The sequence below is a fragment of the Rhamphochromis sp. 'chilingali' genome, assembly GCF_963969265.1.
Source record: "Rhamphochromis sp. 'chilingali' genome assembly, chromosome: 3".
Classification (NCBI taxonomy): domain Eukaryota; kingdom Metazoa; phylum Chordata; class Actinopteri; order Cichliformes; family Cichlidae; genus Rhamphochromis; species Rhamphochromis sp. 'chilingali'.
The window spans coordinates 31418935-31434223 of record NC_137931.1 but is presented as its reverse complement, the minus strand read 5'-3'; the positions used below and the strand labels follow the sequence as shown (position 1 = coordinate 31434223).

The following is a 15289-nucleotide window of genomic DNA, read 5'->3' as shown; positions in this document are numbered from 1 at the left end:
AATGTTCAGGTAAAAACGCATATCATCAGCCAATCCTTTGTGTAATTTATTTTGGTTTACGTAATTCCCTCATTCTAATTTCACTGATGCACCTCAGCCATCAGCGTTGGACATGTGTCCTGCGTTCTGCACTTACCACCTGAACCAAAGCATTTACAGTAGTGTAAACACAGGTAAATTAAATTTTAGATGGACATGCATACATGCGTACACATCGATGGTTAGGGTTCAGAACCAGGGAAAAAACACTGATAATCCCCTGATGTGTATTAGTTGTGTCCAGCATTAAAAATAAATGACTAAACATCCTGACCTGATTCTCCCAGGAGTCTTGTGAAAACAGACTCAGCGTCACTAAATATCTTTCTTCTTTTCACTCATGACCCCAGTTTCACTCCCCATCCATTTTATATGCCACTATTGTATGTCATTAACTTTGTGTCATTGCTCCAGTAGTGCTTTTTTGTGTCTATCACTTTTATCTTCTCTTCTCCTTCCTTTCCCGGTTGTGGCAGATGGCTGCTTTCCATGGACCTGCTTCTATGAGGGAATTTTTCCCACCACTTCTAGTGGATTTCTCTATAATTTTCCATGTTGTCATTTTACACTATAAAACTCCCTGAGATGTTGTGTTGTAGCGCTGAAGATATAACTGATGTCAGAAAGTGGACAAATGCTATAAAGACAAATGCTGTCAGATTTTATTTAATTCAAAGTCCGATTGCACTTGGTGACAATCTGATTAAACAATTGCTGAAATCACTGATTCACTCATATTGTAGTTTCTGTTCTGGCCACTGTCACATGTTTCCTTTGACTGCCCATCACGGTGTAGAGAAAGGAGGTGATACATCTTTACTTGGTTGCTCCTGTAATAAAAAAGAAATTTAATGTGGATTTGATCAAATTTTCTTTAGACTAATCAGCACAGGAAGGACACAGTAACAACTGAAGATGTGCTGACTCTGTTTTAGTCGTACTCACTTCCACGAATCCAGATATGTTATGAATGATCACCCCCTCCTGCTGTCTCTTCATCTTATTCGTCCTCCAGGCTTTCCCCACAATCAGCATGGAAACCACCAGCATGAGTCCTGCCACTGATCCAGCGATAGCTATGACTACAGTGGTGTTATTGACAGCTCCCTGTGGAGCTGCTTGATCTGCTGCCTTTATCGGTCTCTCATCACCATGGACGACAGAGTCGGGCATAGGCTGCGGCTTCAACAAGTCCGATAGATCTGAGGGAAGCCAAAAATGGCAAGGCTAACCAAACAGGGGTGGGTCATAATATTTGTCTCAGAATTGTAATTCTGATCAAAACATTGTGGTTCCCATCTGTTGTCTAAAAGCTTCCTCACCTTCCAGACTGAAGAGGAAGAAGGCGTCGTCTCCTTTGATGAAGTATCTGCTCCTCAGTCTGTCGTGGGTGATGAAGCTACTTGTTCCAAACCCTGGGCCTCGATAGTAATAACTGCCATCAGACTCAGTTATTTTAGAGCCCACAATCTTGGGATTATCCCAGAAGAACTCAGTACCTGGAGAGAAAACATGGAAACGCAACAGCTCACTGAAAACACGGAATGACTTGACAAATAATTAGTTAACCTGTTGCCCTGCTTCTTACCATCAGAGGACATCTTCGCAGGGTCTGTTGTGATCATTCGGTTCATGTTCATGTGCTGCCTGATGTCGGACTGCTGATCCATCAAGGTCATGGTTGCTTGGTGCCATGGACATGGCCACTTGAGATTGTCGTCATTGGGGCCTGAGGTCAGGTGGAAGTAGATGGCCATATACCCTGGATTGCTGCTTTGCCCGTTTAGGTAAACACCTACCTGAAGAGGGCAGGGCAATATGAAGCTACCACAGGGTTTCCACGTTCATTACCTAATGTACACTGGTTCAAAAACCTTTTGTTTCTCTCCCATTTGAAAAAGACAGGCTCTAAAATAGTGACTAAATGTATTTGAACGTCATAAATAAACAAAAATAGTGTTTTATTTATTATGGAGGACCGTACTTTGAAGTGTTTCCAGTTATTTTTAATGCAACAGAATTAAAAAGATATATAAATATTAAATAGTAATTTACCTGGAAGGTGTAACCTGTTGGTGACATGAAGCGAGGGCTGCTCATTCTCTTTCCAGCTGGTGTGGTGGCCAGCAGCTCGTTGATGCCACGGATGTGCCAGATGTGATGAGGACACTTTGTGGATGACAGGTTAATGTCATCCAAAGAGAAACCTCCCTTTGATGGATTCATTCCCCTCACGCCCTCGAAAACCACTCGGGCCTTCTGCGTCACGTTCAGGTTGATGTTATGCAGCTCCCAGGAGCCCATGACACCTCCTGCAAAGATGGAAGAACAGATGTTAATTCTTAATTTATCAATTATATCCGAACTTTAACACATCCGTGTATAAAGTTTTTCATTCATTTAAAACTCAGTTTAATTGTTCTTTTTACAAATCTCGGTTAAATGTATTGATGCGTTCGCTAAGTGTCACCAAATTCAGAACTTTCCAAATCACACCTTTAACAATAACCTTCACAATCACAACTCGGTCTGTATGTCATTTCTTACCTGAAATGCTGTGGAAGAGCTTCATTTTCCCGTTGGGGTTGGCCTTGTCGTACTCTCTCACCCAGATGTTGAGAACATCATCGTCTGCCCCGGAGTTATAGAGGAAGAACTGCAGACACTGGGCTCCAGATTTGGGATAAAGCCAGCGACTCTCCAGAAAAGCACGCTCGCCGGGTAGTGCAGAGGCTGTGCTGAAGTGCATGAAGTAACCTTTCCCTGGACAGCAAAAATCAATGGTGATATTAAGTATCAACATTGGGATGTTACAGCAAATCTGATTGCCTGTGAAAGACAAATAATTGTTGAAATACTGTATTTCAAACAACTACAGATGCTTGTTGCATCTCTCTTCTTTTTAAGGCATCTGCTTCTTCTTTTGTCTTTTTCTTTTGCCCAGTTTCCTCAGATTTTTTAATGACTCAACATCTTGAGATATGCCAAATTATCAGCTAATTGAGAATCAACTTCTTGGTGCAAAAACATTATCTTTAGTATTTTCCTAGGTTTGACTAAAGAAGTTGAAACAAATTATGTGTTTTTGCAACAGACTTCTAGTAACAAAGTGCCTACGGGTCCAATTTAAATGGTTTCTTTGCTAAATTTTCTGTTTTGTGTAGACACAACACTAGTCCATCAAATTAGTTAAGTGCTTATAATGCTTAAATGAATAATAGGTCAGTGGTTAGTGGTTCAACAAACAACAAAGCATTCTGCTTACAATGGTCATGTAGAAGGACTGAACTGAAACTGAGTGAAAAAGCAGCCAATGACGAAAGAATGAAAAATTATTGCTCAACACCACTTTAAACATCACAAGATGGACTCAAATTTAGATTATTTGATATTATTATTTTGATTATGGAATCAAAATATAGAGAAATTAGGAGTGTCATGAGAATTTTGCCAAGTACTGTACAGACTAGGCAGTAGCAGTAGTACCTAGAGGGTATTACCTCAGTAGCAAGCAGTTGTGCACCTTAAAGGTACAATAAAGTACTTTATTTTCTGAATGTTTTAAATCTTTCACATTGAAAAACCTTCCAATCTGTTTGTGAAGTCCTACAAACATTTTTCTCATTGCTTTCTCTATATAACAACAGGATATAGGTTTGAAGATTCTTAGCAGGCATCAGTTTTTATTCTCTTGATGTACCACTGGTATTAAAGCAGTGGGATACTGGGTTTGTCTTTTTGTTGTTAGCACAGCAGTAGTTCAACTTAACGAATAGAAAACCAAATAAAGAATGATTCTCTCTTTTAGTGAGATCAGTACTGAAGCATTTTATCCTTGCCGAGTTTATTGTATAAACACTTGCAAGTTATTTTTCTAACAAACTAAGCGTGTTTTTGTGAAAACAATAAATCCCTTTATCTTGATTCCAGTCTGAACTTTGCACAGGTCACTGCTGTAAATCACCTCGGCTCTCTTTGTTTTTCAGATACATGTAACCAAAGCAGTAGCTCTTAACTCAGATAAGAGCACACAGGTAATCATTCCTTGGAACTCTCAACATCTCTCTTCAGACATCCCCACCCTCCACAAACCAGAGTCCAGTTTTTGAAAGTGCACTAAATGTTTTTGTAGTGCACACTATTTATTTAACTAAGGGAGAACTGTTGGGATTAAGAATCCCTTTGTGCATGGAAAGATCCTTCCATGAAGGCTTAGCATAATAACACACATTTTTGTGATTATTCATGGTTACCTTTGCATTGTCCCAAATTGGTGAAATCAGTCTCAGGTCCTCCAGCCACTGAAGCAAGCTGCTCCCACTTTGCATCGCCAGAGCCCTGAATCATCCCGCAGATGTTCTCCTCCTCAAAATTACAGCTGTCCACAAAGGTGGAAGACGTGGCTGTTGAGAGGAAGCAATCACACTTTCACTGCTCGATCTAGTCCTACAGACAGAACACTGCCATTTCCCCTCTTTACAAAAAATACGTTTTAACTTTGGGGAAAAGAGATGACTAAAATTGAGAAATTAGCAAAAAGGAGAGGAAGCTGACACTTTTAATATAAGGTCTTTAAGGTTTATTGGTATAATTTTATAATCAATATATTCTAATTATATTATATCATAGTATAGACGCAGAGAAGCTGCATTCAGCTTTTATGCTCTATATATCTGGAACAAACTCCCAGAAAGCCTCAGATCAGCTGAAACACTCAGTTTATTTAAATCCAGGTTGAAGACTCACCTGTTCTCAGCTGCATTTGAATAAAGCACCAAATCCACACTTTTAAGCTTAAATTTCAAAACTTACATTTTAACTACTGATTTTATCTACTGTTCTGATTTTATCTACTGTTTTTTTAATCAATTTTAAATCATGCTTTTTATTGTTTTTGTTTTTTAGTGTCTCTGTAAAGCACTTCGAATCGCCTTGTTGTTGAATCGTGCTATATAAATAAACTTTCCTTGCCTAGTAAAATTTTTTTATTTTATGGAAACTTGTTTTGCAAGAGTTATTGATGTGCTCCGCTCTCTTCAGCTGTGTTATCACAGATCCAAGTTTTATTGGGCTGCATTGAAGTCTGTTAAAAAGAAACAAAGTGCTGATAAAGAGCCTGACAACTAAGTTGTGATAATGCAGATAAACAGCAAGAGTACAACCATCCACATGTGGCTATATTATGTATCATAATAGTACAAAAAGCTTCTAGGTCTAGAAAACAACTTGCAGACTTCCAGAGCTCCTGTGTGTTGACCTGAAGACAGGAAACAAATCGGCACCTGTGCCTTACATAACACTGTACAGTGTAGCGTGAGGGAAGTTAATCTGTTGATTAAACTATGGTTTACTATTAAACTATGAAGACTGATTATGGTTTATTGTCCAAGATTATCACTGTATAATCTCATCATTTTCTGCCAGACAGACTTTAATCTGTGCAACACTGCTTGGTTATCATTGCACATTGGTTTTAATGAACGGATTCAATTTATTGTTTGTTCAAAGTGCCATCGGTCACTGTAGATTCAATATACGTGTAGAATTTTTATCTACTGTTTTACAACAACACCCATGATGTGTTATGAATTTAAATATTGGTTCCCATCTTCATGCTTCTTCCCATCTTGATGTTCAGCTGATGATGACTTAAGAAAAACATGAAGATATGAAAATGCTGAAAATGAGCTAGATTAGCTTTCGCTGCACACTGAACACAAAGAGCAAATGTTTCTTTCGTGCTTTGTTTCATGCTCTGTGCTTAGACATCTTTAGAGTTCCTACTTGGAATCTCATGTTTTTCAGTTCTGTTTTTCTGCTACACTATGCACAAATTACCACATGAACTTTGCAGAACTTGTTTGGGTTGAGTATGGGTAAATTTTAAATTTCCTTGCCATAATTGTCTAAATTGTTGGAAAATGCTCAAAGAGTCACCACAAACAACAACCTCTTAAAATATTTTCAGTTTTCGCTCCATTTAATACAATAATAATCTATTTCAGGGGATTTTATCTAGTCCAATGTGTTAGCTTAGCATGCTAATCCACATTAGAGTGACTAAAGAGATTTTTATTGCATGACACGATTAGTATTTGGTTAAACATAGTTCTAAGAAAAAAAGGCCATTAACACTTAATTTATGATATTAATAGTTCATTAGCACTCACTAGTTTTTGTGGTGTGGAATGTTTTCTTCCTCACCTTTGAATATTCTGTACGGTTTCTGCATTTCTTGTACTATATGTGATTCATTTCTGACAAGTTGTCATGACTCACTGCAGTTGTAGAGGCGGTTGAGCTTAGTTAGGTCACTAGAACTGAACCCCATCCTCTGGCCAATCACATCCATGAAGTGGGGGATCTTTGTGACGATGGTCGGCTCTGAGCCGATGTTGAAGGCCGTCTTGCTGTAGTGCATCACAGAACCATAGTCATAGGGAACCCCCAGTGCACTGGACACTGTGTCATCATATGTGTTGAAGTTGTGCTCTTTACCTGAGGAATACCAAGAAGAAATTACCCTTATTTGACACAATATTTCAGTTGTCTGTCATTATTCTGACAACAGGGATATAAGAGAAACACAAACTCCTAATGGTTGTCTAATCTAATTCTACATTAAATGAGGTGTAATTCACACTTGTCACTCTTACCGGACTGAATCTGATTCCAAATGATGTCGACGTAGTCGTCACGGTCAGCTCTGGACTGCTCGTGCCAGAAGCCGAGAGCATGCAGGAACTCATGTTCAACTGTTCCCAGCCTATCACAGTTACTACCAATGGAAAGCTCCTGCTTCCCCACATGACGGTTGCCAACAGAGGAGTAGCATCTGTAGAGGAAGAAATCTGGATGTACAAATCTCTAAACACACAGATCTCCCATCTTCCAGGCTCAACTCACAAACTGCGTGACTATTAGCAGAAGGCAAACAGGTAATACAATTAAAGCTACCACTAATAATGTAATTTATCACTTAATTATTATCTTTTTTTAGATTTTGTAATTGATTTCATTTACCAGTTACTGGTTATGTCAAGTATTATGAATTATGTTTATTTATGTCACCAAGTTGTGTAAAAGTTCATGAATATATTTTGTATCATAAACCATAGTAATATACATATATATATATACATACATATATATGTATATATACATACACATATATATATATATATATATATATATATATATATACACACACATACATATATATATATATATATATATATATATATATATATATATATATATATATATATATATATGTATATATACATATATACATATATATGTATGTATATATACATATATATGTATATATATATACATATATATGTATGTATATATACATATATATGTATATATACATATACACAGTGGCGTGTCTAGAAAATTTTTGTTGGGGGGGCTAGGTAGGGGCACAGATTTGGAGAAGGGTGGCAGATTTAATTGGCAGATAATGTTTAAAAAAAAAAATTCTACCAACCCTTAACCATAATTCAATAATCCTATAAACCTAATAACCAAATGCACTTTTAACTCTTATTAGAATGAGATTTTAACCACTACGGTGCAAAGTTTTTAGATACTGCGTTGATAAAGTACAAGAGATACAATCAGTGCTTTGTCAGTGTTTACTCAGCATTCAAGGACATCAATATTTGCATAGTATTTTTACTGACATATAGTGCACATATGTTTTGGGCAAAAACATTTTTGAAAATTAAAATACGAACATTTGTAACAAACAATTGACAAATTAGCCAATGCCAATGCAAAACTTTATCTGCCTGTTAAAAAAAGAAGATAATCTTCTCACAAACTGGTGTTTGATTTTGAAACAGGAAAAAAGTGGGGAAACAAATGAAAAGACTAACATTTGAATAAAACCTGAAAGCAAGTAAATACTTTCTATGCTGCCTTATGGTAAACTTTGGTAATATTGATAAAGAACAACACTGGCTGATGATAAAATACAGTCAGCTGGCATGGTGACACTGCTAGTATTAACCTGCAGGGCTGGACTGGGACAAAAAAATTGGGCATTTTTACTACAGACCGACCCACCAGGTAGTAAAGCCATAAAGACTTTGAATGAAAACAAATGCTGTTGTGACAGTGATGTACAGTCTTGTTGGTATATGTATGATTTCTATACATTTTACGTCAGATAAAAACTTTGGTTGTAAGATTTAGATAATTATTTAATAAAAACTAGGTATTTTAAATGAGAATAAGAAAGAAAAGTATTTCTTTGTGCCCCCCTTTCCCTGTTAATGCCCTACCTGGCCCCCTGGCAAAACTTTGCTAGACCCGCCCCTGCACAGTTACCAGCTGTCAGCTACATAAAAAAGGATCCTGGTGTTATTTATCTCTCAGAAACAGTTGATAACTTCAGCTCATTCATGTCACCTAAAAGGTAAACCTGTTTCTCCATCACCTGTTCAGCTCTGATGATTCAGTAAGGACATCTCCTGGTTTCATCTTCATGTTTCCCTCTCACCACATATCTAAACAGACATCATGACCAGCAGCTTTACAGCTGTGGCTCCAGCAAACATCAGCTGATACTAGAAATTAATATTAAATAAATTCTAACAACAGCCGATCAAGCTTAAACGTGCTGCTGTTGTTTAGCGCAATATCTGCTGGTTTCCTCTTTCTGGCGCAAAGTGGGCGATAAACAAACAAGAGAGAAAAGCCGATCAGCTGATCATTGATCAGTTTCATGATTGAAGTAGCAACAGGAGAGGGAGGGGGAGAGAATGAGAGAAGAGGCAGCTGTGCAGCATAAAGACAGAATAAATCCAGCTTTGTGTCTTTTTTCCATTCTAGCTAAAGTCCGGGACAAACTGCGTCTCTTCTCAGCTCAATACGAAACGTGTAATATTTTCTCTGAATGAGGGACCATTCCATTTTTTTAAGGAGCCGTTGGCAACTCTACTAACCTTATGAATAAAATAAAGTTCACTATCAGTAACATCATAGCACCCACCCAGCTGTATAAAAACTCCATCAAGCTGGCTAGAACGCAGTATGAGTTATTGCAACTGACAGTAAAAAGTCAGCAACATGAAAATAAACTCCACCTAAACTTGGTTTATATCTGACCCAGACAGACTGCAGGTCATAACTTCTTACCTGAAGTTCAGTTCACCTGACACTCGGACTGGTGGCTGCTTCGGGTCTCTCCTCCTGCCTCCCCTTCCCTCATCCACCTGTTGCCTCTGTGGAAGCCCCGTCATAGCCACCACCAAACAACGGAGTTATTTCTACACATCGACCTGCATCTGGCCAATCCACCACCTCTCATTGTTCATGCCATTACAAAAAAAATAAAAAATAAGTCACTGGGGATATGCCCGATGGCCAGTCCAGCTATGTTAACCTGCAACCAAATTTGCAGCTCCATACAGCAATGTTACGACTTAGATTATATCTTATAACTCATAACTCTTATGTTAGCTCCCCTCAGTAGCATACTGTCTGAAATATTCCACAGCTGCAATAATTCTTTAAGTGTTATTTTTTTCCTTGGTATTCTAATTTCACCGAAGTTTACTAAACTCAACAAACTTGATATTACTTACCGGGACATTTATTCTGTCCTCATTTTCTTTCACCGAAAAATTGTTTCCTGCAGTGACGTCTTTCGCGCTTGGCTCTCCTACCTTTGCTAACGTGATGCGCATAGCGCAGAAGCGATGCTGCATTCACTTACACTCGGATATCTGAGCGTCACCGTGAAAACATAATCGGACATTTGATATTTGATTGAATTTTATTGTTTTGCCTTTGGGGTGGCACCTGGGGTGGCCAGTCTGGTTTGGGGGGTGGCCTGTGCCCCCCCAGGCCACCCCGCTGGACACGCCATTGCATATACATATACATAAATACACACATATATATATATATATGTATATGTGTATTAGAACCATATTTATAGGGAATGGTCATGGGAATGATTACCAAATGTTATTGTAGTTTCTTTAACAAGCCACCAGATGGTTGAAGGCTGACTCACCCATTGCCTTTAAAAACAGAGATATAGTTCTCCTCTCCTTTCCACGGCGAGAAATCGATGCAGGTCTTCAGTCTGTACTGATCAAAAGCCTTCAGGATCACTCCCTTTGCATTCATCTCTACAAAGTGCAAAATAAAATAGGGAAGCATAATGATTTGGTGCATAGAGTCACAACTGCTGTGAATGAGAGTTTCCAGAATGTCTTACCCAGGCTGTCCTCTAAGTAGTAGGGGATGATTGTTGGCCAGCGATATTGATCACCTATGATGGAGTTTCTGTCAGATGTCTAAAAGGAAACATTTTAGACATACTGTTATGTTGTAAAAATGCCTGCTAAGCCAGTGAACCTTCTTTTATCCTGCTTTAAGACTCTACTAATTACTAAAATTTAAAAAACGAATTCAATGATGTAATATGACTTGAAACTAGTGTTCGAGCCTATAATGAAAACTACAAACAACTGGATGTTTTTTTGCAAGCAGAAGAGACGCCATCTGCGTGCCATTAAAAGAATATGCAGATTTAAATCATTTTAGCACTGCCATCACTTTTCTGACCAAGAATTTATGATCATCTTCTATATGCAGTCTGTGTTTTCATTATGTTAAATATCATGTGCTGGTTCACTGACTTTAATAGAAGGAGATGTTAAGTTCCTAATTTGGTCCTATAAGCTATTTCAGAAGATAAATAAATCCAAAGTGACCAAATATAACATCCACAACTGGGGCTAAAATGAGTCCACAAACCGAAAACACTAGAATCCAGTCCGGCAGGAAACGGTACAACATGACAAAGTACTGAGGGCAGACAGAAACCATAAATACACAGAAGATAACAACGGACGCGGAAACAGAAATAAAAGAAAACACAGCTTGCAACAACCAAGGTCACAACACAGGAAATTTAATTAAAATTTGAACACAAGAAACAAATGACTATCAAAATAAAACAGGAAGCGACTAAAAAGGAAATCTCTATCATCTTGGACAAAGATTTGGCAAGATACAGGAAGACACTAGGAACGCTAGACTAATTAAAACACAAACAATCAAAATTCGAAATAATCCTAAACACTAACAGAAACAAGATTACAAAGATGGTAAAAACTCCAGACTTAACACAGTGGCACTACTAAAATATAGAAAAACCCAAAAGAAATAAAAATATAAAACTCAGGCTTTTCATGACAAAGGATAAACTCACTTTTTCCTGAATAATATCTCCTTCCAACAGGTCCAGCCCAGCCGCTAAAGGGAAAACAATAAAATAATTTCACCGACTCCTCAGAGACATTATCAAGCAAAATGAAACAAGAACAGTGAACGAGAACAAACCTTCATTGATGTTAATGATGTCCCAGTCATGGCCTTCGTCAACATCAATTTCTGCAGGTAAGGAATCAGTGATAATAAGATAAAAGGCCTGTGAACTCTAATAACATGAACACAGAATTGGCTGAAAATGGTTGTTTTACTAAAGCATTAATATCCGGACAAGAGTAATACAAAGAAGTATATGGAACAGTGACATTATAAGTCCAACATTCCTTCAGTAACATCACCACCTAAAACATAATGTCTAGCTCACCTGTATCACCGGTTAGTTTGGCTGCTGTCTGTAAAGTAAATTAGAAGGCACAACAATCAATCAACAGAGAAGACTTTAATATTATCCCCGTGAAACTGAATGGACTCAAATCCTGCCTGGAAATGTAATAGATATTTTCATTGTATCCACATGAAGAGGTTCTCTTACCAAACCCAGCGCAAAGAGCAGAATGATCCACCTGAGCTTCATGGTTCCAGCTGCAGGGCGATGCTCTCTGAAGGCCTGCTGTGTCTCAACTAAAGCTGTTAACCTGTTTTTGTGCTGAAGAATTTCACGATCATTTTATGACTCAGGTTGTTAAAGATTGTGTGGTTACATAATTCATTATTAATTCCATCCATCCATTTTCTACTGCTTATCTGAGTTCAACTCATGGCGTCAGGAATCCAAACACTTATCTGGTGTTGTTGGAGCGACAGTAAATAACAGGTTTGAATTTTTGAAGTTTAGAAGCACAGGAGAGACTCACAGATGCAGATGCGGCTTTACCTGGGAGAGACAGTGACACAGATTTAAGATAAGATAAGACTTTATTGATCCCACGACGGGGAAACGTTTGCATTACCTCAGCTCAGGTACAGATATCAGAAGGAAATACAAAAATACAAATAAGTACCTGCACATGTCCATACACATGGAAGGTCCATTATGCATGAAGTGGTGACCGTGGATGTTCACAGTGTCCAGTGAGTCGTGACATCGTGATTGAGGAGTTATAAAGTCTAACTGCTGTTGGGGTGAATGATCTGCGAAAGCGCTCCTTCCTGCAGCGAGGGTGTTTCAGTCTCTGACTAAAGGAGCTGCTCAGCGCACTCCCAGACTCGTGCAGTGGGTGATGTGGGTTGTTCATAATGGATGTCAGCTTTATTAACATCCTCCTCTCGCCAACCCCCTCCACAGACTCCAGAGGACATCCCAGCACAGAGCTAGACCTCCACACCAGTTTGTCAATCCTGCTCCTGTCCCTGTCTGTGCATCCACTCCCCCAGCAGGTCACTGCATAGAAAAGGGCAGATGCTGCCACAGTGTCATAGAATGTCCTTAACAGAGTCCTGCTGACTCCGAAGGACCTCAGTCTCCTCAGCAGGTGGAGTCGACTCTGGCCCTTCTTATACAGGATGTCTGTATTTGTAGTCCAGTCCAGTTGATTGTTGAGGTGAACACCCAGGTACTTGTAAGAGTCCACTATCTCGATGTCTTTTCCTGGATGTTCACCGGTGTTGTGGGGGTGACTTCCTCCTGAAGTCTATGATCATCTCCTTTGTCTTTCCGGTGTTGATTTGGAGTGTGTTGGTCTCACACCAGCCAACAAAGTCACTGATGACCCCCCTGTATTCCTGATCATTGCCATCTGATACGCATCCAATGATGGCTGTATCATCTGAGAACTTCTGTAGATGGCAATCGTCCGAATTATAACTGAAGTCTGAAGTGTAAAGGCTGAACAGGAATGGTGAGAGAACCGTGCCCTGTGGTGCCCCCGTGCTGCAGATTACCACCTCGGACACAGTCATGGAGCCTCACATACTGTGGTCTGTTGGTAAGGTAGTCGAGGGTCCATGCAGTCAGCTGTTTGCCTACTCCGGCTCCCTCCAGCTTCCCTCTCAGCTGCTATTTCTGCTATTTACATAGCAGAAATCTTCTACATCTTTTGCACCTCCATGTTTCCATGAGATGGCGGTCGACAATAATCCTCACTTCCAGGTCCCGTCTGATCCGGAGAGATACAGTGTTTTCATGTGACCACAAAATGTGCAGCTAATTCTAAATTGCTCTCTACAGTCCACTTCATAATATCTGAAAAAGACTAAGTGTATATTCTTGTTATTTTGTGGGTTTGCAAGTGTGCAACATCCATAAATGTCAACTTTTTTCAATGGCCTTCATACTGAGTTTACTGGTGTGGTGGAAGATTCCTTTTCTCATGTATTAATCACATATTTAATCATATCACATTAGTTATAGTAATATCACTTTCTCACTTTACTGTTGTAAGAACACTCCTGTCACTAGTTTGCATGCATGTGGAATGTTAACACAGTGAGGCCATTGTAATGGGAGATATTGAACAGATAGTGGGACTCCTTCTCCTTATCGGGGATGTAAATCCTTAGGTGACGGCCAAGCAGAAAGCAATGTCATAATTCTCTCTGTGAGGGAGGGGGTATAGCCCCCCCCCCCCCCCCCCCCCCCCCATGAGAGAGGCCAACATATAAGAGTTTGTGGAATGTTCTTTGTCTGTGTCTCTGTATGTAAGATGTAAGGGCGGCGGCCACGATTCAGAGATGGTCCAAGTGTTTCACTGGGAAGCTCTCTCCACATTGCAATGTGTTTATTAAACCCACTTCAAATCAAGCTCACTGGTTGTGTTGAAGGTTAGTGTTAAATTTTCCACAACACCTGAAATGCTGTTTTATACAAATTACTTTTAGGCCAATTTAGAAGCTCATATCTGCTTGTTGCATGACATTAACACCTGTAAAAATATCCAGCTCTATATTTTTGTTCTTGGACTCTTCTGTAGTGACTTTGCATCATTCACAGTTTTTTCCCCTCACAGTTTATCCTTTTACTCTACCTTTAATCAACTCTCTTCTGATTGGAAGCCCTCCCCCAACAGATGGCTGTGGGTGCTGTGGCTTCTGTTTTCAGAACTAGTGTTCTGTGCCTGAAAAATGGGTGTTTGGAGCTGTCTGAAGCCTGAACTTAAATTACATGTACAATCGGTTGATCTGCAACCTAAAAACAGAAAACACATATAAGATGATATTACTGCAATTATTGACATTTTCAGAGTATTATGGAGGTGTGTACAGTGACCAAAATAAATGAATAAATAACAATCTTTATTAAACAGTCACCACTTCTTTTTGACAGGCAACTTGTGTTTATTTGGTAGTACAATCATTTATGCAACAAAATGTTAGAAAGAAAATGTAAAACCAAGTTGTTTGTAGTATAACATGTGAAGCTGTGACTCCTAATTAGGAGGCTGTAAAGGATTACCACCAATTTATCCTTTGTTCTAAAGTCAAAAAGAGTGAGATTAATGTGCTGTATTTGGTAAGCGAGCTCGGTGATTTAAAATAGATAAAAAATGTTCGGTTAATGGTTGATGATAAAGTTCATTGATAACCTTTCTGTTTACCATCATTCCTCTTAATTCCAGCTGTTTTCAGTTTATTTTAGTTTAACGACCATTTCCCATCTTCCTCCCACAGAATCATTAAAAACACATTTCAAAACTCACTTTACTTAACACTGTATAGCTGAATCAGTTCAACCTGATATGAAAAAGGAAAAAACAAAATCTCTCAGAGAGACTATATAACTTGCAAAATACCTGACTTATTGTGCAGAAAGAATTCTGGTTTTACATAAGTGTGGCTTTAAAAAATGACTGTCAGGGTTTGATTGTTTGCTAAAAGTAGATTTTTAAAAGACAAACATTATGGAAACCCAGAAATTCTGACATATTTGTTACTCCTCAGCTGTGAATAAATGAACATCAGACTCAAAATCTGCAAAAATTAATACCAAAGGCTTGAAGTGGTTTCAGAGTCATCAGCTGACTGAGGGAGCTATAAGAGCTGTTAGATTATTATA

General features: G+C 38.7%; 1 protein-coding gene across 1 annotated transcript; it reads right to left on the bottom strand.

Moving 5' to 3' along the window:
- Positions 1 to 15: 15 nt before the first annotated feature.
- On the bottom strand, positions 16 to 11872 carry mep1ba (meprin A subunit beta a; the record flags this gene model as incomplete). The annotated part of the gene is made up of 15 exons (XM_080877925.1): positions 16 to 869; positions 985 to 1241; positions 1362 to 1538; positions 1628 to 1838; positions 2095 to 2351; positions 2587 to 2802; positions 4293 to 4442; positions 6319 to 6537; positions 6696 to 6874; positions 10073 to 10190; positions 10280 to 10358; positions 11279 to 11322; positions 11410 to 11460; positions 11663 to 11690; positions 11831 to 11872. 15 exons carry the CDS (start codon positions 11870 to 11872, stop codon positions 825 to 827), a joined length of 2073 nt encoding a protein of 690 aa, XP_080734051.1. The 3' UTR covers positions 16 to 824.
- Between the last annotated feature and the right edge of the window lie 3417 nt (positions 11873 to 15289).